The sequence below is a fragment of the Echiichthys vipera genome (assembly GCF_963691815.1).
Source record: "Echiichthys vipera genome assembly, chromosome: 16".
NCBI classification, from domain to species: Eukaryota; Metazoa; Chordata; class Actinopteri; order Perciformes; family Trachinidae; genus Echiichthys; species Echiichthys vipera.
In genome coordinates, this window is record NC_139841.1 from 17,181,970 (window position 1) to 17,206,664 (window position 24,695).

The following is a 24,695-nucleotide window of genomic DNA, read 5'->3' on the forward strand; positions in this document are numbered from 1 at the left end:
TACATTAACTTTTCTGAGTTAAGATTCTTTTTTTAGAATGTTTTCTTTAACAAATAACTGACACTTTTGACAAGTGTTACAAAATGCTATATATATTTTTTTCTTGCTCTTTTTATCTATGAAAAGTTTATCAAAGTTACATCACAAGAGTAAACATATGAAACAGCGAGTATCATTCTGGCAATAAAAATATATATTTTATCTTGTACATAGTGACTGTTTGTATGTAAGAACTACTTAGGACATCACATTACCTCATGTGTACATATCATGTAAAGTGTGGGTGTTGTGTGAATGTAAAATATAATTATTGTGTAAAATCTTGTCTTAAGATATATAAGCAATTATTGTGTCCTATTCTATGTTACAGTGCTTTAATGAGCATATTTGTGTACACTCTGTTGACAGATTGTCTTAATTGTTGATATCAATTTGATTTGGCCTGTAGATGTCTTCTGTGCCTTTTGTCATTTGGTGTAAAAAAAATGTGCTCTCATGCCTTGACTTAGAGTAACTTTAGAACACCGTCTAGAAAGAAGAGAAACCATTTTTACTGAAATCCCTTTTGGCAAAGATGAACCTGACGCTAAATGTACTTTTTTTTAATTGAAATGCCTCATTAGTAAATCAAGTACCAATAATTAGTGATGTATTTCCCTCTCCCCGTTCTTAGTTAGGTCCTTCAAACTTTAATATTTGTATCATCCTGCTGTGTGACATTATGAGTAATTTTAATGTCTAGATTGAGAATATCCAGCTCTGTTTTGTTTCTGTAACTGTTACTGCACATGTAGAGATTACTGCATCAATTATACACTAATGTAAGTGCTGTCTAGATGCATGTAGTCCAATTAAAAACGAAGGCATTAGAAATGAGCTGGCTGTTTATGTTTTTTCTGTTTACAAATGTGTGTTTACAAATTTTCAAAAAAGGAACATTTTTTATGAACATTATCCACATAACATTAATACCACTGAGCAGGCAGGAAACAGGTTGACATTGGGTTCCATTGGGCCAGGTCATAATCTGGACAAACAAACAAACAGCTCCAACATGCTTTAATATGGACGTCCATTGACAACCAGAATTAGTTAGTTGAGGAAAGATGTTTAGCCACGGTTAATCGTAGATGTCCACTGACAAACAGAGTTAATTGGAATTACAACGTCCAGAAAATACATATAAAAACGTTCATTCTGGCTCCCCTGAGGACGTCTTCTGCAAGACTTTATGCTCGAATAAGTATAGAGGATAAGAAAAAAAAGAAGAGCTGAAAAAAAGAAGAGCTGATCTGGAGGGGGGTGCATTTTCATTGAACATCTGAATTCCTTCTTCAGTCAACACTTTAGGATCAGGAGGGGTTATCTGTTAGGATCTGATAGTGTATTGGCCCCGACAGTGTAGCATCAGGCATGTTGAGCATGCAGAACCCATTTCCTTGTAGCCATATAGTGATGCATTTTATGTAGTAGCGGGAACAAACATCCAAGCCTTAGAATTAAGAGCTTTAGGGACAAATAACATGCATACTCGGTTACTGTAGTAGTTGTAAGAGAACGGGTAGGTTGTGAGCACAACATGTAGTAATTTAGATCTGAGAAGATTAGATCTTGGATAAGGACTAGGTGTATCATTGTGTTTAATGTATAGCATACACCTATATATAAAAAGATAAGGATCCTGTAATAAATAAAGCCACAAGCTCACTACTTAAATGACTAAAAAAATAGTTTTATTGAAATAGATGAAAATAGTCAGGTCATCAAAACAGCATGAAAAAAACACTCTTACCACTGTGTGCATCCTTGAGAGGTACTAAACATGTTGCATGCATGCACTATCCACATGCAACATTTGGAGCATTGTTAGGGTTTGTTCCCATGTCACTGAAGCCATCGATAGGCAGAAATGCCTGAAACCAAAACTGAGAGTGCACGTGTCCTTATGGGTTTACACGATACAAAAAAAAGGGACGCATGCATTAAAACACTGCTCCAGAGTGCTACTGGGGGTCTAAAACACCACTGGGTAACTTTAAAGTCAGACACATATTCTGGGCAAGACAGCAGATTAGAGTTCAACAAAATGATACAAAACAGAAAAAAAAACAATTTAATGAGACACTGCGCACACTGAATTGGGTATACATATTTACATTGCAGCCCAGTTGTGGGGAATAACCCAATTGAGGACTTTAAAATGCCAATGACAATTATAAATACATTAATCACAAATCTGGATCAGCATGAGGCTCATTAACAAACTTTCTAACTATGAAAACTTAGTCCAGATCATTAGTGTGCAATCTTTACTATTTAGAAGTAAAATTATGTTTTCAGATGGCTGGGTAAGACACAACATTCAGTCAGATGAGTGATTCCCCCAGTGACAGAGAATTAAAATAAAACAAAAAAATATTTCCATCTGCTCAGCGATCCTCCATTCCATTCGGGGCAATATGACATTAAATGTAACTCCTTAGAGGAGGTTCACGGTAAAGGCCCTCTACTTCAGATTGGCGGAGTAATCAACAATACACTGATGTGCGTCAATTATGAGGGTTGTTATTATGATTATTATGCAGTATTTGTATGGCTAAGACTGCCTTTTAAACAAACATGACCAAAACTGTACGTCAAACTAAATGGTTTTATTCTCATTTAAAATTAGAAAAGTAAAACAGCTTTTTAGAATCAACTGAAAACCTTATTTCAAACTGAAAAACCTTCAAATAGGAACGTGACACCATTCCATGATAACGTGTATTTTTTACCACCCCTCCTTCTAATAATGTCAGATATCGACTTAATAGTGATTTGAACAACAAAGTGTATACATTCAACCCCATTCTGTGTTCACTTTGACTTTCCATCCGCCTGGAGGAGGAGGTAGAAGAGATGGTGGAAGGTCAGGGATGGAGAGGAGCTGCTGAGGTATGGCACTTTCTTCTAGGCCCTCTTCACTGTCTTCCTGAATTTTTTGATCTCTGCAGAAATAAATAATGGATCAGTTGAAATAAATCGACAGGAATAACCATTAGCAATGCTAACCATGTATGAATAAATGTTAAGGCAAAAATGAAAGTGCATACCCTTTGATACCCACGGCAGTTTGCTTCTTTTCCCTTCTCTTGAGCCATTCTTCCATACTTTGCCCAGACATCCTTCTGTCTACAGAGTCCTCTCTCTGCCATCTTTCATCTGAAAGAAATTAAATCTCACTCCATCTCACTGTCAACGCGTCACAATTCATACAGTCATCTGGACAAAATGACAAATGACTTGACAATTAGTACCTGTATACTATCATATTTTTAGAAAATGCTAAGGACTTAGGGAAAGTGCTGACACAAGGTTGTTGACATGCTTGCTGGTTTTTTTTTAAATGTCCCATATATTGAAAAATGAAATTTCCGTGTATTTGTTTATTATAAAGCAGGTCGAGGTGCTATATAAATACTGTGAAAGTATCAAAACACTCAATCCACATAGAAATGCACACAGCCTGTATTCAGAAACTGTGGCTCTAAGCGAGCCGTCCGGGTTTCTGCACGATTGTGATGTCACAACTTTACTAAGTAAAAAAGTGCTGCTACAGTGCCAGTTATTCCTCAATATCAATGACGCTGAGAGTGCAGATGCAGAAGACCCAAAAACACTAACCAATCAGACCAGACTCGGCTTTTTCCGGAAAGGGTCTTAAAGAGACAGGCGCTAGTCAGAGGGTTAATACAGGTATATTCAGAGAGCCAACATGAAATAACTAATGTGTTTTTTGGACATTCAAGCATGTAAACGTGTTTAAGTAGAAACCAGAAATACAAGTATGAGTCTGAAGATGATCTTAATATGGGACCTTTAAAGTTTACTTTAAACCCCCTTTGCAGCACAACTTTTGAGCCATTAACAATCTGGACTGCGTTGATCATATGTGACATCTGTGAATCCAATGTTAGATTATTCATTATTAAAGAATAATTGAGATAATACTGTTTATATTTGCAAATGCTACAGTATGTGCATTAAATGCGTGGCATATTGCTTTGGGGAACTGTGACGCAAAAAGTTCTCAATCATATGGCAGAGAGAATTACCCTTTAATTCCAACTTACCTTCCACTTGATTCTTTAAGTTATACAGATCCTCTTCGGACATGTGAGAAAATCTGCAGTTAGGGCCAAAATCACAAATTCCTAAAAAAAAAAAGCCAGGAAAAAAAAAAACATTATTAGAATGGAGATATTTAACATAATTTCCTGGTTGTTGGATAAATGTATGGTTAAACTGTTCTGTTACCTTTTTGGAGAAACTTCCTGCAGGGTTTCTTTGTTTGCTCATCACACAGAATGGCTGAAGAGTCTGTGGGGGAAAAAAACGATAGTGTTGTGTACTTGGTTGTTTATATAATCTTCCATGATAAAGTAAGCAGGTGGGCAGCTAAGATGGCGTAATGAAATGTAAGCATGCTTAATTCTTTAATCAAAATGTCCTAAACAGCTTAAAGATGTGGCACTTGAATAGTAAATTGTAATTATAGGATCCCTGTTTACAACCAACACATTTACACTAAATCATCATAGATCATACAAATCATAGCATGTCATTTGTTTTGTTTTATTGCGTCAAAGGACAACTGCTAGTCTCACCTCTGAAATAGTCATACCAGGCCTTTTTAGCTCTGTGATGCTGAACACCGTTAAGATGTTTTTTCCTGTTATGCATGTTGTCCTGAAAGGATCGGTCACAGTAGTCACAGTAGTATCTCCTCCCCATGGTGCAGGTTAGGTGCTCAAAACAACAAGATGTCACCTTTCATATCACTATAAGACACTGAACAGAAACAAAAGACATTGACATAACTGCTCTGTCAACACACAGAGTGAACAGCCGTGCTGACTGAAATGGATTCTGCACATGAGTGTTATGTTAAGTATCATTATGCACAGGCGGATTCATTAACAAAGCCACACAGAGAAAAAATGGAGTTTAGCCAGACAGATTATGTGTACAATTATTAATTATGTTGTCTGTCATTTTTACAATCATCAAAATCATTATTATGTTGATTATTTTTCTGATTAATGAACGAGTGGTTTAGCCTATAAAATAAAAATGGACCCAAATGCAGATCAAAGTTTCCCTGAGATGCCCAAGACGACATCTTCACATTTGTTTTGTCATTTTCAGTGCTATAAAACTGCCTCATATATAAAATAATAAGTATGTTAATTGATATCCATCTCTGTGAGTTCAATAATCAATTGATCGACTAATCACTTCAGGGAAAAAAAGGTCAAAAGTACATACCTTACAGACCCAATTTATGCCTAATCATGGTCGTGGTATAGTTATTTTGACATTGGAGTCTTTCGCATCAATGCATGATTGACTTTGCATTGAATTATTTTGTATTCATGTTCAGATTTGGTATAGCACTAAACAAAATCATTACACTGGAGGCACAAACTGGTTCCAGCCACGTACAAGAACACCAAGAACACCAGCAGCATCATAAACAGGGACACGTGTAGTAGCATTCTTTTGCTGCCATCTCGTGGTTTAGTGATGGACGTGCCTTTATTTTGAGTGTGTCGTGGTATGACTTGCTGTTCTATACAAATTCTAAAAGGCACAAAACTGTTTAGAAATATCACTCAGCGTGTGTCCTGACAGTTTGATGCTCCTACAAAGAGTTCCCCCTAATCCGGCGAAACACTGTTGTTACCTCTGGTTACTTCGCTTAACATGGTTACTATTACAACGTTTGCTTCAAAGCACTGCGAAGTTAAACGTCCAAAAGCACAAACCGTTTGTGAAACAGTGCAGTCCTCTTCTATGATGTTTACTTTGAAAACACAGTATGTAACGTTTACTAGCTAGAGAGGAAAAGGAAATACTACTTACTGCTAACCGTTTTTGCTACGGTAGCGCTGTAGGGTCAGCGCTTCCGTTCATGCGCAATACGTCAATCCACCAACATGTCGCTAGCAAAGAACGTCTATCATCTGCTCTTCAAGAGGACGTCTACTTTTGCTGTAACCATCATGGTTGGAGCGATCTTCTTCGAAAGACTATTTGACCAAGGTGGCGACGCGATTTTTGAGCAAATGAATCGCGGGGTAAGTGTGTCTTTTTGTGTTTAAAATGCTCGTTTTTACCTGACCTTGTAAGCAGAGGACGAAGCGGCGCTAGCGTTAGCTTAGCTAGCCTGCCTGCTACGAACAATCGCGTCAGTTTATAACTCTGTTTGTTCATACAACCCATCTCTTTATATAAAATGTCTAACGTTACCGAATGTGATTTTTTTTTTGTAGAAACTGTGGAAACACATCAAACATAATTACGAGAGCAAAGAGGAGGAGTAGGGTGCTACGGAGTTACCTGAAGGCTGAAGTAAAATTGTTGTCACACTTCAATCATCCATTCTTCCTGGACTCCACACCGGAACCAAGCATCAGTCATCATGGACATTGTGCTCAAAGTCATGCCCAGTGGGACCTGCGGGAGCTGATGGACTGCGCACACCACCATGAAGATGGAGAAATGGTTCCTATCACGCCTTCCTCCCCTTCCTGTTATTTGTAAAACATCTCTCCACTGATTGTAAATGGTTAAATTAAACATGTGAATATCTTAGAGATCTTGCTTTGTTTTGATTTAGCATATGGACAAGCATGTGTAAAAGCGAATTTACTAGTTCAGTTCCACTATCATTACTATTATTTACTTATTTACTGACTTGAGTAGTGTTTTCATAGGCACACACCCTAACCTCAATATGTCATCTTAAAGTGTGTCCAGCAGCCTTATGTACACATTAACTCCACAATCCCTGTGACTGTGTTGGAGAATAAATCCACATTAAAGGAATAACTTGGAAGGGTCTTAGCATGATGCAGTTGTAATCAAACTGTTCCACTGCCTTTTTTCAAAGTTGGCAATGGATGGATACTTGGTGTCCTTTTCATAAGCCAGCAGTTGATTTTATTGGTTTTGAAGTATATATTTTTTTGGTATCTGACACCAATGCAAAAGAAAAAAGCTCAAAAAGAATGCAAATGTAAAAGTGAGCAGTTTGAAGTTTAAGGCTAGTGATGTATTAATACGAACAGCCTGATTAACATATTCCAAATTGCTGTAGTTGGGCAAGATGCAACATCACCTAGATAAAAAGACACTCTTTATTTCCATAGTAGGTGGTAAAATAGACATGTCACAAGCCACATAACAATGTAAGGAGAACAGACAACTGCTCATTATTGCACCATCTACTACATTACAGCAAAAGTCAGTCCATGTATGACATTTAAAAAAACAAATCAATAATTATACACTGTTTATAAAGCATATTTCCAAGTAAGTTCACAAAAAAAGCATATTTACAAAAGAGAAAAAACTAGCAGACAGTCAAATTTAAGCATTAAAGTAGATGATGATTCTCATGCACATAATTAAAATGTTAAACTCCACTTGTCTGGTGACATACAATTATAAAGCTTTTATTTAGATTAACCTTTATGTATAAACAATTGCTTAAGATCCAAGGCCATCATTTATTTAAAAAAAGAAAAACTGGCAATAGGGTATGATGGGTGGGACTGACGCTTATACTGGCTTCAAACCATCATCGCTGGCTATGATGAAAACATCTTATGTAAACCGACAGGGTCAGGCAAGGCCCCTGCCATTTCATTGCATACTGCTATAGACCTCTAGGGGGTGCACCAGCATTGCCTGTCCCACTGAATAACAAGAACTGCACTTTCAATAACATTACAACTATCACTGATGCTCATTGGTAGAGGTCACACCCGGTTTGATGCCTATGGGCTTACCACCAAAAAACAATAGCACCAGGGAACTATTGCTTGCAATAGACAATCAAGCAAATTGCACACTATTGCTGAAATAACTATTTCTCATTTCTTTTTAAAATACCCCATAAGTACCCAGTACTTAGAAATACTTACAGTGTAAGTAATTTCTTATTTCCTCTGAAACAGCCTGTGGATATCTAGTAAATACTAAAATACTTACAGAGTAAGTTATTTCTCATTTCTGCTAAAAGGCACAATTGCCACTCCCTTGTTCCACCGTACCTACTTTTAAGTAGCAGTAAGGACCAGTGAATATTCATATGTACTGATTTATACAACAATCTTACACCATTAGTGTTGGGTAATTACACTATAAGTCACAGGATATATTATGAAGTGTTACCAAAAGATTTACTAAAACAAGGAGAACATTTGTTTCAATAAGAAACATACAAATGCGGTGCAGGATAAATTGCTATATTTTGAATGTTTTAATCTAAGTTAAACTGTAAAAACAGCATCTTTTAACCAACCCCACAGTCTAGTAAGCCACAGGCTCACGCCAAGGTCCGACAAGTATTGTATTTCAGGTGTGAGCATTTTTTCACAGATTCTCCTGAATTTAGGATCAATATTTTTCTTCACGTTGTACCCCAGGATGGAAGACTCTCCAACTGGCTGCCAGGGCAGGAAACGCCTGTCCTGAATCTTTTGGGCTTCGACTGCACCTCCGTCCTCGATACAGATGGCCTTCATCTCAGCATTTCTTTTCCTCAACTCACTCACCTCCTGTTTCATTCTTTCTCTCCCATACGTCTCTACTCTGGCCCAGAAGGAAGCGTTAAAGTGCTGATAGAGTCTCCAGTCAGCGCCGTTCCACTGTAAAGCTTTGGCTCTCAACTCAGGGGTCAGGCGAGATACAGATGAGCTCCTGCGAGCATTGAGTTTAAAATACAGGATGTCCTCCATGGTCCAACACAGTGTGTCCTTAAGCAGGATAAGAGACTCCTCGAAATGTTCTGCTACAAGAACCAGATCAAAACGTTTCGATAAGTTATGAATATTCCTCATTACACGGGGATCATCTGCCTCCAGGTTGTTGTCAAAACCAAAGTCAAAAAAGAGCAGATTTTTAAGGTAGAATGAGTTGAAAGCCTCTGGACTATAGAAGATCTGAGGGTTGTTTAGAAACTCTGCCAGTTTGTTCTCACCGTTGATCCTCCATGTGAGAGGAACTGCTCTGTGATAATAGTGGAAGGACGACTCAAAGAGATCCACGGGGTCACGTAAGATGGTGATGTACACAGCATCTGGAGGAAGGAGCTTGGCTACTTCTTTATAGTCAAAACGCATGTGGTTACAAACAAGGTTGAAACAGTCTCCAGGTGTGTAGTCCTTCACCTGGGAGCACAGGAAAGGAGATGGATAGAAGAAGTCATTGCGCCCATCAGGGAAGGCAAATTTAAGCTTGTGCTTTTCTCCAAACCTGAAGAGGATGTTGAGTATGGTGCTGCTAGCAGTTTTATGGGTCTTCATGAACATGATGTCAACCATGGGGTAGCACTCTTCTGACTTTGTGCTTCGAGACGGTGCACTTACATTTTTCTTCAATAATTTCGCCATACTGAGAGGACACGTGTCTTGTGATGAGTCCCTATAAACAGAATGGATGGATAAGCAAACCATATCAAAAAACGAATGAACTTTGCTCAATACAATGATGCTTTCCTTATCAATCTTTACCTGATCTTTACTTGGGTTGGGTTTGTCAAGCAGTACAGCACCACCATGATGTTGGTCAGTAAAACCCAGAGAATGAGCCTTCGTGTAAAAAATGTGCACTTCTTTCCTTTGATGCCAGACATAACCCAACGTGATCCTGAGGATGAAATCAGAGAGCATGCATGTGTAGAGGACAATAATGCAGGAAAAAGACCAATAAGGCTTTGAAGTTTTGTGAAGTGTCGTGCTCTCACGCAACCAAGCTCTTCAACAGTTGTAAAGCCCCGTGGCAATTCATACACGCATGCTGACTAATTACTCCCTCGCCTCATCCCTCGATAGCAGATTGTCAGCAGGTTTATTATGTATTTACACAAAGGCCCAGGCCAAACTTACTTGAATGAAATCTAACATTTCTAAAAGAGGTTCAAAGAAGATTTAAATGACCAGCTGTAGAATAACAAAAGGGGGAGATAGAGCAGAGACAACACAGATAAGCAAGAAAACCGCTGCATCATCATTTCTGACAAATGAAACAAAGAGCCCCCATGTTTATACTTTAAACATGTTTATAGTGCTTGAATTTCCTTCTCAGCAACCAACAGACACGTAAAGGGAAAGGAGACAGTTATAACAGTATATAACTCAAAGTGAAACTAGTAAAATATCAAAAAAGGTGAATACCTGGTCATGACAATTCAGATACCTGGATCACAACCCAGGAGCAATGCACACCAGCTCTCACTTCTTATCTTTATCATTGATATTCATCTGTCCCTTTGTTACATTTGATGAGCACAGCAGAAACGTTCACACAGAAATAAATTCCACTTGATAAAAGCCTACACATATGCAACATGTCTGTGCTAATCATCACTGAACTGGAGATTCACACTCATCATAAGCTCATTGGGTCTGACCCACTGCTCCTGCACTTTACATTAGAACTGGAAGGTCTTTTAAACAAGTCAGGTTTGTAATTATTAATCAAGTCTGTTTTTTTATTTTTATAATTATTATTGATTTTGGACTGTGTGGCTTACTGTGGTTGCCAACCTAATTTCCTCTAATGAGACTGAAGCTTCAAATGACAATTCTGTAGACCCCTTATCCTAAAAAACAAACAAAAAACCTTTGATTTTTGAGTGTAAATGACATTGTAAATCATACAAGGAAACAACATGTGGAAGAAATAAAAGTAAAGAGCTTCTTTTACCTGCAGATGACAGCATTAGCAGTGTCGGTTTGAGGGTTTTCTGCAAAGTTGAAAGAAAATCCTCCCACTCTTAGGCATGCTGTACACACTCTGAAGTCATATCTCATTGGCTGTGAGGACAGAGAGAAGTCAGATGTAAATTCTCCTCCCACAGAGGCTGAATTGGTGTGTGAAACAGGCTACTATTGGATGGCACACCTCTACATTTCCAATTCTTTCCATCTACTTTTTATTCACTGTTTGCACTGTACAGTACCTTCCTTGTTAGTCTGGTTTTGAAAGGTGCGTTATTAATACAGTTTGAGTATTCAGTACTTTGGTCTACATCATTGTTCTAGCAGATTCTAGTGTGACATATCATATTTTTTTTAAAAAGAAGTAGACTAGGCCTGTAGCTTCTGAAATGACACTTCCAATCTCACTGCATTATCAAAGTAAGGCATGCTTAAATATGTAGGTTAATAACAAGCTTTCTCTTGAGCATGAAAATGGCATCTGTAGGTGTATCCAACGTACAGTATTTCCAAAAATGCTCTAATATGGCTACATGACTGTACCAATGTTTATTTGCCATGACAACGATATGTAACACTTAACAACACTTAACCCAGTGTCTTTGCTCTGTAACATTTGACCATCTTTAACCCCAGCAACAGATCAGAGAATGCAGATATGAGGGGTGTATACTGATTAACATCATTTTTTTTTGTTCACGAGAACTTGTTGGCCAGTCACAAGAACACCAGTCTACTATTGTATTGGATTGAGTATTATATTATTTTTGTGACATTGTTCATGTTTCACTTAAGACCTGGTATTAATATACTGGATTTAGAATGTGTGTGTATGGCTTGTAAAAATGTCACAATGAAAATAATACCTGAATATAACATCTAGCTGTTTAGAGAGCACACCCAGCAGGGTCTGCTTAGTCTCATCACAGCTGCGTGTTGTGTTGTGGGGCTGTTTTTCTTTAGTCTCCAGGCACCTTGACTCAGGTGCTGCCTCAGGTGCTGCTAGCGTTGGCTGGGGATGAATTATCTCTGATTCAGTGGTTCACATCGATTTGACACAGGGAGCCCACCACTGTAGTGTCTGTGTGGCAATAGTCGTAGCTGTTGTCATTCACATCAAAATTCGTCAGTGAGGACAACCTGATCTACGTCACTACGCGATATTAGGGTTGCATCGATCCATTCAGGGACTGCCGACAGTCGAAGAAGCTGGAGGCATATACATATAAGGCAGCAACAGACTGTTTTAAAATATTTTCAGCCATGTGTAACATGAGTTTTCAATGATCTTCCCCCAATATTTCCAGCCCAGTGTTGTTTGATTGAATGTCCACCTGCAGTATCCACAGCTACAACAGTAAACACAATTCTGATTGCTTTTTATATGAACTGTATTTTATTGTGTTTATCAATTATTGCATATATTTTACAATGTACAAATTATGGTGAATCAATAGAGCAGTTATGAGGCAACTTAACACAAGAAAGAAAAACATCAGGAAATACACTCAAATAAAACCAAATTCATACTGAAATACTCAAGTTGAGCCAGTGGGACAAGATTAACAAACTACATAGCACACTGTGTTCATTTCCTAAAATCAACTTTGAGGAGACACTCAAACTATCCACACCAATAAAGGCACTTTGTGTAGTGCTGGTAGTGTTCAAAATATGAGACTAAAACAAAAAAAGAACTTAAGTGACTTTATGTCAAGGCTATTACTGTAACTTTTGTGGTGTTCCCTAAAATATTGAATATTTAATTTCACTTAGCGAAACGTTTTCAATTTTATGACTTTTACAAAGGGTCTAAGAACATTAGAGTAAAAATTTCCAGTCCTAAAAAGAACACTTTCCTTGACTTCAATTCAATCAACCATCTCTCAGATGACTACACTGGGCAGCACAACTTACACTTGATTCAAAGGCTATGGGAAACCAGAGGTACTGACACAACCAGTCTCAAATAAAACTGAACTCACAAGCAGTTTTCCCTCCACTGCAGCCTATGCAACAGTGCAGGTAAAATACAGCAGTAATTGTGGCATGTTTTTGGGATATTTTGGAACACAGAGCAGAACAGTTCCTGGTTTTCTGCTTCAAACATGTTTCTGCCTCTGTTCGATGAACAAAGGATGCTTGTGACTTCAGACAAATATGAAGTAAGGACCATCTGGCACATGTCAAATGTTAAAGTGAATGATCCACTCAAACTGGATCACATTAAGTAACTTTAGAAGAAGAACTTTATTTATCCCGCACGGGGAAATTGAATTTTTTCACTCTTGTTATTAAACATGTTACACACACAGGCCCGAAATACACACATGCACAAACAGGACCTATACATGCAATCAAGGAGAGATGTTAGAGCGAGGGGGCTGCCAGTGACCAGCGCCCCAAGCAGTTGGGGGTTCAGTGCCTTGCTCAACAACACCTCGGCAGTGCCCAGGAGATGAACTGGCACCTCTCCAGCCACTAGTCCACGCTCCATACATGGTCCAGACAGGGACTTGAACCAGTGACCCTACGGTTCCCAGCCAAGTCACCTATGGACTGAGCTACTGCCGCCCCAACAGCATCTTACTGCTCAGTACACAATGAAAGGAGTTTGTTTTGTCAGAGGTAAAATGAAGGTCGGTAACTGCAAAACAGTCACTACCATGTCACAGGTAGTTTCCACATATTCACAGCAAAATGACCCTGGACACGTATGCACTTAGAACTTTATATTTGATCTGCTCTTTACCTTAGGTCCATCAATCAACGTGCATGTGTCAAGAGAGATCAAAAAGAGGATAATCTGGTTTGTGATGCTACATTTACTGTGCTGCATAACAATAATAATCTCTCAACAATATTTGTTCAAGTAGAACACAATGACTCACAATAGCAGCAGTAAACATGCTAAAATAATTTACAATCCCCTCAGAGGAGTGTACAGCTAACAAAGACCACAACACAATTGTTCCAGTTGATCCTGTGAAAACAATCATAAAGCACTTTTGAGTGACAGCTACACAAGATGAACTGAACACTGAGGAAAAGAGTGTTGTATGCCATTTAAAAAAAACAAAGGGTATATACATTTATATACAAGCCACCTTTGGTAACCGAATGTACACAGTATCTATATTTATATATTTCGCTTAGCCTCTACTGGATATTTCCATGTTGTATGTCAAACATGTAAAGAGGCACATCCACATTGCATTGATTCTGACGCACTGCTCGCTTTCAGCTCTGAGGATTGCCATGGTCAATTTCAAACTCTGATTTAGACACAAAAAAACAATCATCACTAGTTAATGGAGCAGCTCATTAATCCCCACAACGTATCATCATGGTGTAACACTTCTGTAATATATATACTGCCATTTTGTCATATTCGTCAGTAAAACTGCATAACTTTGCTCTTTACTGTGCAGCCTAACAAAACAGGGAAGGACATTAATCTTCCTCTTCTGAGAGCCGTTAGCAGGTTAAGATGGGGGAATGCTTACAGACATACTGCAGTTAGTATGTTGTACTGTATGTAGTATAAAGCGGTCTTGTGACTCAGTAGACAGGCTTGTAGAAAATCTGTCCACCCAGCACCCTGCGTTTCAGCTCCGTCCACAGCAGACTGCGCTCTCTTTGGGATCCTTTCATGAAGCCACGGTTCTCTTGAGCCCGGCGAGACAGATAAGGAATGACCTCATTGACTGGGCCATACGGGACATACTTGTAGACTGGGAAACCTGCCTGACCTGGAATAAACACAGAGCAAGGAGACATGTTTTAAATCAATGTCCACTATCTCCACCATATCAACACTCCACGTCATGACTTTGTACATATTCATTAAGCAGACATAATCTTTTTTTATCTAGAAAGTGAGTTCTGCTGAAAAAATATTGTATTAAGATAACACTGATATAGTTGATATGATATACTGTACGTATATATCAAGTGACAGGACAAGGTCAAACCAGCCTCTATGTCTCACTATTAATTACCTGCAATAAAACATTCCGCTTGAAAACTGATCACTGCACAAATATTTTAACAGTAACACATGTTTAAAAATCAAAGCACTGTGACCTTCACATTGAATTTGTCTAATTATGCAAGGACATATTTGTCTGAGGGATTGTTTTATACAAAAAAATTGTATTTTGGCATAAAGCGCTATTACGTACAGTAGTACACTAGGGGTGGTTCACAAAGAATGTTTTGTGGCCGGTGATAGCATTGTGAATTGTGCATCACTTGCGACCGCTATCTGCCCCGTCTCAAAGTCCAATTCACAAAAGATATTGTCTTTCAGTCCCCCCTATCCCCTATTTGGGTGGTTATGTGTTTCTGTTCAGACTGATAATCTGTTCCTGCTGAACCAACGTCACATAACGTGGAGTTGTTTGTTCCAAAGATATCTATAGCCTGGATAGATGTGGGACTAGGTTTCAGTGGGACCTCTTAAAGGCAACCAGACCTTGTGTAGTTCTGTAAGCCACCATATTCCATAACTTAGTGTTTACTTTAAGTATCTGAGCTGAGTGCAACATACCTAGCGGGAAGCTGATCTGGTCACACATGCCCAGCAGCTGTCCAAAGTAAACTTTATTCTCACTGGGTGAAAGTCCCATCTCATTCATCCTGAAACAAAAAACATACATGTTCAAGGGCTGTTACATAATAAGAGCTGAAGTGCAGTACTACACCACTGATTTGGCAATCTCATTCTGTAAATCCTTGAAATGCTTTAGACAGTTGACAAAGACTCCGTTTCAATTATCCTATGCATTAGTTTAAACCATTAGCATTAATCCTTTATGAATGAGAGGTTTAAGGCTTTTCTGTATGCTCATACTAAATCTACACTTGGTACATGCCAAATGGGATTTGAATTTTTCATGCGGGCCTGTCGCAAAACGTACTTTTTGAGAGTAAATTTCACCGTGTCCTCGTTGTGAGTTGCAACCATGATATTTGCTTTCCTGCTTTGGTCGATCTCCTCCAGCACATACTCCAAACACCTGGACAAACAACAAAGCAGGTGGTTAGGATTTAGGAATTTTCTCCATGAACTACAAAGGGCCTTGATAATTATCAAAAACTTACTTGTGGTACATCATGTTAGTGGCCTCATAGTCCGGGTTTATCGGGTCTTCATAGCCAATCTCTTTGGCCCTATCTCTCTCTTGGTACATGTAGGCTCCACGAACCAGTTTGGCACCAAAGTACCAGCCCTCCCGTCTTGACAGCTCCACGTCCACAGTTACATTGTCATAAGCGTCCTTAAAGTTTCAAAAAAGCACAAAAGGATATGACTAAATTTCAACAATCGTTACAGGGCAGGGTGCCTCTATGGCTACAGAAACCAGATTTGAATTCCAAATGTGTAAAACAAGTATTCCTGAATAAACGAAACATGACATTTCTAGAGCCACTTGTGATGTCTCCATATCACAGTGAACATGAGCTAGCCTAAACAAAATATGTTTAGGCTTTTCTATCACTACGGTATGGTTACAAGCAACAAAAAACTTTACATTACAAAACGTACCAACATAATTGGCAAAAAAATATTATTTTGGTTTCACAGCAGAGAAAGGAAGGATTTGTAGATATGAATAATCAATGGTAAAAGTAACCATGATTACCTTTAAAGAGGGAACTGTGATCTCACCTTCAGGTAACACTGGTAAGTGTTGAAAATGATCGGCTTGTCTCTGTTGAATATCCTCTGCATTTCCAGGGTCAGTCGACTAATAGCTGGTTGGAAGTATGTCTGCTCGGCATCCACCATTAGCCTTACCCCATTCTCCAAGGCATGCTGTAAAAGAGTATTTATAGGTGACACTTATTAATGTGCAAGGCAAGCTGGGTTTATTGCCTTAGCATTTTATTTTATTTCCTTGAACTAGGTTTGATTTTAATAGATTGGGTTTAGATTTCTGTATTGCCTAATAAAATGAATACTAGATGCACATGTATTTGTTTTGGTATCTTTACCTTGGCCAGAACGTCAACTCTCTGTAGCATTCTCTTCATCTGCCGCTCCTCCTCGGCTGTAAACTTGTTCAACAAAGGTTCCAGATGGCCTGTCTGCACAAACAACACACAAAAGCATTGAATCGTTTGGCATTTGTTTTGAAAGCCATCTTTATGACCACGATAAACCTGCAAACTATCAGTATGTGACAGGCAGGGCGGGGTTTTAGTGTGGGGGGAGTGAGAGCAGCATGTGCAAAAGAACCCGACTTGTACCAACTCTGCAGAAATGATATCATGTTTTTTCCTCATCAGAACAAATGTTTACTTGTGGGAAGAAGATATGGCATTGTGCCACAAGTTATTATCTTGTGTAAAGAAGATCAATTTCTTGTGCAAGCAAGAGTTGGATTAACCTGTTTCCATCATATCATAAAGAAGTCATGAAGTTATAAGGGGGGAATACAAACTGTTGTCTTGTTTACATTATTCTATTCATGTATTAGATAATCTTTATTAGATCATTAGCTGTATAATTACATTTATCTGCCAAATTTAGGGGTCTGAAATGTGAAGTTCAGACATATGTTGCAACATGTGTTTCTGTTATCAACTGCCGTATCACTTCTGGAAACGCCCTTTTAACACTTACTGAATTGCCACTGTGCGTTTACGTCCCTCTCAGCCTATGGGCACAACACTAATTATTTACATGACTCACCTCAAGGTTTGGCACCATGAGCAGATTGGAGATATTTGTTGTATCGTTTATTAAACTGTTCCAGTCCAGCAGATCGATCGTTCTGGTAAAAATATGTGAGACACGTAAACACTACTGCATCGATGTATACAATACAAACGTATTATTGTGAAGTATTTGTAGTCATCATTACACTAATGATTTACAATCTTACCCTGACAAACCCAGTTTCTCTCCAGTAAACCAATTCTCTATGTCATCCTTGGCTCCAACACCCATCTTAGTCAAACTTTCCTACAAAGAAAACATTTTAATAATTTAAAACAAATATTGCAGCTGACTTTATTTAAGTTTCACGTAAAGTCACAAAGGCTTGAACACAACTAAAGAACATCTTAGAAAAAGCTTGAAATTATTTGTAGACACCAGTTATGGTAGACTTGCATGAACCTGCTTTAGACCTGCTGAAGGCAAAACACACCTTGAGTTGTTCCGGCTCCAGCTTTTGTTCCAAAAGCATCATTTCAGATTTCCCCTGTTGTGCTGCAAGGACGTTAAAGAACTGTCTCCATTTCACCAGCACTTCTGAAAACTGGAGCTGTTCAAACACAGAACACATTTTACAAATGATGTTGCATTTCAGTCACACTGAGATGAGGTTAGCTGGAGAAATCAGTATTTTATTTACAGAAAATTACACCTCTTGCTCACTGCCAATTGACATACATTCAGTAATAACACTGCTAGAGTTTCTACACTATGTGCCCCTATGATCACACCAATCACTTGGCACTGACTCAAAGCCATAAAGAGAGAAATAAATGGCTAATGTTTTATTTACCCATTATGCTATAATAAATGATGATGGCTTATTAGTGTTAGATTTAAAAGCACAGTTGTTGCCAAACAATTCCATTCACGCTTTTCTAAATTCGGTATTATTAATGATAATACATTTCATTTGTATTACATTCGACAATATCAAAGTGCTACAGAGCAGAATAGAATAAAAGAAAAATAGGCAATAAGTTTAAAGGAGAACAACATTTAAAGACATTTAGCAAAGTGCTTTGGTGAACAGGTAGATTTTTAGGTCTTTTTTCAAAACATCTGTAGTCTGTGGGGCCCTAATTTTCAATTCATAGTAAAGGCATGAAGTTAAACTTACAAGGAACTGTGGGCGTCCGAGAGCAGTCATTTTAATGGCAGAAAATCCATCTGCTGAGGCTCCGCCTGTAATTAATAACACATTTTATGTCACTAGATGTTGTGTAACTTCCCATCCATTTTATCTGGTGTAATTCAACCCTATCATTTATGTAACAAATTTACTTTTTTACACTAGCTTTTGTGTATTTTATAGCCACTACAACAATAATAACTAACAAACTAACCTCAAATACTTTACTGCTTACCAGAGGCTTTAATGCAGTTGATGAATGTCTCCATTTGGTTGTCACATTTGGACTCATCTGCATAGAAGTAGGTGCGAGCGCTAATAACCCCTCCACGCCTGTCCCCGAACTGGCGATGGGCCTTGTACTTTTTCTCACGATGATCAGCATCTGGAGTGAGAAGAAACGTAACGTTAGCTGCCTGACACTGAAAAAGAGTTTTCACCACCAACTTAAAGTTTTTTTTCCTCCACATAGTTTTGCATTTTTTACTACTATTAATTTGGAGCTCACTGGGAATTAAATGTCTCCATCACATTTCTATCAATGGGATTATGGGATATAATTTAAACCATAGTATTCTGAACGAGTTCCACGATATTAAAACTATTTTTTCTTGGCTCTTTAGATTCACATGAGTACTTAATTTGAGTACTGTACATTTAATTATGTATGATAACTGTGGGAGCATTCTATTATTCCATTACAGTTTATTAAATATTCTTAATGATGTCTACGCATGTATCTCATGACAAATGATGTGGTGCCACTACAACTATCACTGATATTACTGCTAGAGAGTGATACTTAGAATATGTATTAAGGAATTAACATTCAATATCACATCAGGCTTTAAAATAAGAGCAGAGAAAGCACTAGTAGATGAATCTATACTTGAGTTTCAAACATCCGTAACATGAACCCAGCGTCTTTTCACCGCACCCGGGGGGAAATTTCAGTCCCCACTAAATCTGGATATAACCAGTCCTCTGCAGGCACATGGCCACTTGGCTAGACTTGTGTTGCATTCAGGCCGAGCTGCAGCAACTGTATATCAGTTGCTGAGTCTTTCCAGTTACAAACTTGGACTGCAGTGACTGATTGTGCAACACATTTGAAAACTGAACTGTTCACTTCATCACACGCAATAAATCAACCTATATACAAACCTGGACTTTCTTTCTCTGCTTCAGAAACACATGCACTGAAAAAGAAGAAGGGATTGGCATCAGAACAGAACAGCAAAACTATATATATTTTCTTTTCTACACAACAAACTATTATAGCATCTATATTTTCTCCCAGTTGTATGACTTCTTATGTCACTTACACTGTTTGAGTTAATTAACCAAACAGTATGCCAACAGTGAACATGGGAAGGTCAAATGATAGCTCTACTGCAATGTCAAAAGACAAATGTGAAAACGACAGAGTATGGCTTGTATGTTAAAGAAAGTAATGTGTCATTTTAAGCAGTCTTGCTGGAACCTTTTTATGCAGTTCAGATGATAATGATTTCCCTTTCAAGCTGACTGTGACATGAGAGATGCTTTAGGGAACAAACAGAACCACTGTGTTCACTGTGTCGTCATCTTCATGGACCTAACACTCTTGTCTTTCTGAATTTGAAAACAGTCTTGATAAAACAAAAAAAACTGGATCCTAAATAAAACTGTGTTTCGCTTGAGCTCAGCATGTGTATGTCTGCCAACTGAGCTTATTTCCTCTTTAGGACATTGCATAACATTGGCGTGTGTGCCCCACCAAGGGATCTATCACATTACTCTAGAAGGCTGGCAGCTGAATAAGCAGCTCAACCAATCACAAGAGAGGGGTCTGTTCTAGCCAGCCAATAGAGGACGGGCACTGTATTGCTACTGGAAATGAAACACAGTCTGTTTACCGTCTTTTTTTGTGTAGGAAAAATACCTTGGATTGCATGACTCATTTGAATTTGATAAGACACATGACGGAAGTCACAAGTGATAAGATTAAAAAGGACAATATAAAACTATAGTTTATTGGAATGTTGTAAAGTTTGTGTGTAAATAAAGGAGCCAAAAGATCATTTGCAGAGGGACGACACATAACACAGGTGAAAAAACAGAGTAAGGGTTGTCCAGACTTTTAACCTGTGTGTTTCAGTGCCATAGGTTTTGAACAGTAAAATGAACCTCAGCAAGCATGATTGGCTCAACGCACTCAAGGGCAAAATGACCTGTTGGGGCCTACTGTATAATATGTACGCCACAGTCACAGAGCCGTGAATGTACTTGCTTTGGTAAAAAGGCATTAGCAGTGAACAAAATTAAAGTTGGTAGTTTTACATACAGCTGTAAAGATATTATTATTACTGTAAATCTATTCATTGCAACCATTCCCTTGTATTCCTGTAATTGCTCTTCCAAGTATGCAGATCCTATTACAACCATGTGTGCAGAGTGGTGGGGGCAGGGGTACTCCCTTTAAATGGCCTCTCCTAGTTTCTTCCAGTTTTCCAGGTTGTTTGTTGTTCAGAGTATCTCCTTGTCTTTGTCTTGTCTTGTTTTCAAGAGAGCACGGGCTGTGTCAAGCATGTGATACTGCATTGTGCAAATAAACTTGACTCAACAGGCCTTTTGAGTTTAGCATATTACATAACTCATAAATGGCGCCCACACCAGTGCACATATGGCATGTATTAAAGTTTAAACGGATAAACTGTGTTGGTTTAAATCATCAGTACAACATTTCATACTGAACCACAAAGTATTAAAGAGAAAAGAAGCCTCCATTGTACTAAACTCCTGTTCTGCAATGTGTAAACATTATCACTTACTCCATTTCTTTCTTCTCTGCCTCCTCTTGTGTCAAGTCCTCCTCAACGCTATAGTCCAAAACTGCCCCCACGCCAAAGGCCTGATTCTTCCGAATCAAAGGTTTGATGGAGTTGTGGTCTTCTCCTGCCACAAACTGACCATAGAAGGTCATCTTCATGAGCTTCTCAAACATCCACTGACCAAACACCTTCTTACTCAGATCCATCAGCTGAAAACAAAACAAAACAAGGACGAGAAGTTATTTTATCACCGTAGCAGGCAGTGGTGGAACATAACTAACAACATTTACTCAATAACTGCACAGTTTTGAGGTACTTGTACTTCATCTACCCACACTTTACCTACAAAATGTACAATACAGTTAAATTATTCTATTTATTCAAGTTTTTATCTTCATTTTCACTACGTCTGTCTTTGTCAATGGGTGTTTCATGAATGTGTTCTTTTCATGTCTGCACCAATTTTTTAATATTGTATTTATTTATAATGACAATAAAGTAAATTATTGTTACTGATTCTCTGATCCTGATCTGACATAGGCCATTGTGCATAATAAATACTTTTACTTTTGGCCCATCCAGCATATTCTGATGCTACAACTTTTGTACTTTTACTTAAGTAAAGCTTTGAATGCATGACCACTACTTGTAACATTTGTGTCTATACTGTGGTATTACTAGTCTACTGCTTTTACCAAGGAAAATATCTTCTTCCACCACTGCTCATTACTGCTCAGTAGTTATTATCTAGTACCATAATATGGTTGAATCTCACTTGCATGCCCAGTCACTTAATAATTACTCAGTTATATGCTACAATTTATACTACTTACATGTATATAATATGTATAAATTATAGCATACATACTTTTTTTTTTTTAATCGAAAGAGCAGGCTGGACAAAATCAACTCACCTCTTTGTTCTTCTCAACGAGGACGTCAATAGTGCAAAGCTTGAAGACCAGCAGACTTCGGAGCAGTTCAATGTTTCCTTTGCTTTTGTAGGCTTCCTCGGTGTTGTCGAAGTCAACGTGGATTGGATTTAACGGCGTGTTTTGAACATTTTTGGTCTGGCTGATGAGTTCAACCGGGACAGCTTCCACCACGGGGCACCCATCTATCTGCTGGGCTTTCTCTTCTCGGCTCTGGGTGGATGCCACTGTGGTCCGACATCTTCTAGGGGAAATGCGTATTTTGCTGACATTTCCCGGGTTTGTCCTAACGAGAGCTGCTACAAACTTAGTATACGACATGGTTTTACTTTACTTTTCTGAAAACTGCCGCCCGTAAAGCACGAGTGCCTCTATGGGGTCTCTGTGGCGGTGGGTATATTTAAAGTCAGCCGCGGGGGGCGGTGCCTCACATGTTACATAACCACTTCATTGGTTGGTTGCGATCTGACTGCAAGCAAGCCAGCAAGGAAGTTATTCTTTTTTTTAACAGACTACAAATGTGGCACATTTCACTCAGATGGGTATCAGATTGTGTATCCGCTTTTCTTTACAGCTCTTGAAACTATTTTACATTGAGTGAAATATAGAAACCCAAGATTCAAGTTTTGTGGATGCACCATTGCATCTAATGAAATAATGCCAGATGTTTTGTGCAATGCACAGTCTGAAACTTGGTGATCTTACAATAGTTTAAACAAATCCCTCTTTGTTTGAACAATGTTTGGCTGCACTGCAGTTTGACAAGCCCACCAGTGCACTGTTGTGTTTCCTATGAGGCCTATAAGGCACTTTCAATAAAGTAAAATACAAATCTATTCTAATGCAACATTTGACTTTTTAATTTTACATTCAGTTTTTCTTGTATAGGACAATAATGTGGTTCTAATTTAAGTGATCATCCCTGCCTTACATTCATATTGACAGTGTTAGATATTCTATTACATGGTTTTTGAGAAGACATCTGATTATCTTAACTGTTTTCTAGGCTTGTTGACATTTTAGCAATGTAATACTTACAAACCAATATTGCAGTAAGTTTTGGCTTTCAATGATTCCCCTTATGAATTGTGTCTTTCTTAATGAGCCAATTCTCAAGAAAGTCTTTTTTTTTTCAATTTAGAAATCTTTATTTCAGATTAAGAACAAGCAGACAATCAGAAAAATTAGATATTCATACAAATAAGACCAGTGAGCAAATAAAATGTATTTTAAAAAAATAGCTAAGCAATATACAGTATATATGATAATATTACATTTAAACATAAAAAACAATAACAACAAAAGTCAGCATAGGTCAAACAGGGGCCACAGAAAAGCTTTCATCAACATATATCAATGTGCGCTCACCTTTTCTGTTCGTTGTGAGGGCCAATGAATCCATGTACACATTGAGAGTATTGTGTAATTGGTTATATCACAACCCACCCAGAGAGACATCACCCCTGGAACTTCCCAGAACAGGATGGAGGCAACACAAAGGCAGTGTGAAAAAAAAAGAGTGTCCTGCGGTCTTGACTCTCCAGAGACAGTTTCATTGTTTTTTTTTTACAATTTTCTACTGTTTTTTTGGAAACAGCCAAGCTTGGGATATGTGTTTGTATGTATATATTTAAATGTTTTATTTTCTATGCAACAGCCAAATATCCAAAGCCAAATATAATTATACTTTCTGTATTTATTTAGCTATGAGTTTATTGGTTATCCTGTACTGATTTTTTTTTTTTTTTTTATACCTCCCTTGTGTGTTTGTAAGCTGCTGGAGTTCAATTTCCTTGAGGGAGTCATCCCAAAGGATTAATAAAGAGAAGTTTAAGTCTAAATTCATTTTATTCCAGCATTCATGACTAAATCCCTGTAGGGATACGATGTCTATAGAAAGTCCTGATACCCTTTTGAAATAGTTGCTTTTTTGTTTTACAGCCTGAAATGATAAAACATAAAAATGTATTTATATTTCCAGTATGATTTACACATTTTGCCTTACAACATTCCAGTTTCTGAAAAGTAATAAAAAATGAAAAACTAGAATACCAGGGTTAGAAAATAAATGAGTCCCCAGATTTAATACTTTGTGGAAGCACCTTTTGCTTTAATTACAGCCATCAGTCTGATTGGATCTGTCTCTACCAGCTTTGTGCACCTAGATTGGGAAATATTTTCCCATTGTTCCTGCAGAACTGTTCAAGTTCAATCAAATTCTGTGGTGAGCGTCGATGGACTGTAGGATTCAGGTCAGGTCATTCACCTTCCTATCCTTTAGCCACTGTGTTGTTTTTGTGGTGGTGTGTTTTGGGTCGTTGT

At 38.1% G+C, this 24,695-nt stretch overlaps 4 protein-coding genes across 4 annotated transcripts; 1 reads left to right on the plus strand and 3 right to left on the minus strand.

Annotated features, from left to right (window-relative positions):
* Positions 1–1,711: 1,711 nt before the first annotated feature.
* Positions 1,712–5,919, minus strand: zmat5 (zinc finger, matrin-type 5). The gene is made up of 6 exons (XM_083929493.1): positions 5,808–5,919; positions 4,647–4,830; positions 4,297–4,359; positions 4,113–4,193; positions 3,093–3,201; positions 1,712–2,987 (listed from the first exon to the last, which is right to left on the minus strand). Exons 2-6 carry the CDS (start codon positions 4,771–4,773, stop codon positions 2,840–2,842), a joined length of 528 nt encoding a protein of 175 aa, XP_083785619.1. The 5' UTR covers positions 4,774–4,830; positions 5,808–5,919; the 3' UTR covers positions 1,712–2,839.
* Positions 5,920–5,968: 49 nt separating this feature from the next.
* Positions 5,969–6,634, plus strand: uqcr10 (ubiquinol-cytochrome c reductase, complex III subunit X). Its single transcript, XM_083929483.1, has 2 exons — positions 5,969–6,119; positions 6,315–6,634. The coding sequence occupies exons 1-2, from the start codon at positions 5,979–5,981 to the stop codon at positions 6,363–6,365; spliced, it is 192 nt and encodes a 63-aa protein (XP_083785609.1). The 5' UTR covers positions 5,969–5,978; the 3' UTR covers positions 6,366–6,634.
* Positions 6,635–8,318: 1,684 nt separating this feature from the next.
* gal3st1b (galactose-3-O-sulfotransferase 1b) lies at positions 8,319–10,808 on the minus strand (the record flags this gene model as incomplete). The annotated part of the gene is made up of 3 exons (XM_083930138.1): positions 10,756–10,808; positions 9,561–9,696; positions 8,319–9,471 (listed from the first exon to the last, which is right to left on the minus strand). The coding sequence occupies exons 1-3, from the start codon at positions 10,769–10,771 to the stop codon at positions 8,319–8,321; spliced, it is 1,305 nt and encodes a 434-aa protein (XP_083786264.1). The 5' UTR covers positions 10,772–10,808.
* A 3,012-nt stretch (positions 10,809–13,820) lies between these two features.
* Positions 13,821–22,734, minus strand: prodha (proline dehydrogenase (oxidase) 1a). Its single transcript, XM_083929950.1, has 14 exons — positions 22,356–22,734; positions 21,442–21,650; positions 19,793–19,827; positions 18,864–19,013; positions 18,617–18,681; positions 17,930–18,046; positions 17,663–17,742; positions 17,470–17,551; positions 16,770–16,862; positions 16,444–16,590; positions 15,876–16,051; positions 15,692–15,790; positions 15,322–15,410; positions 13,821–14,521 (listed from the first exon to the last, which is right to left on the minus strand). Exons 1-14 carry the CDS (start codon positions 22,692–22,694, stop codon positions 14,331–14,333), a joined length of 1,872 nt encoding a protein of 623 aa, XP_083786076.1. The 5' UTR covers positions 22,695–22,734; the 3' UTR covers positions 13,821–14,330.
* Between the last annotated feature and the right edge of the window lie 1,961 nt (positions 22,735–24,695).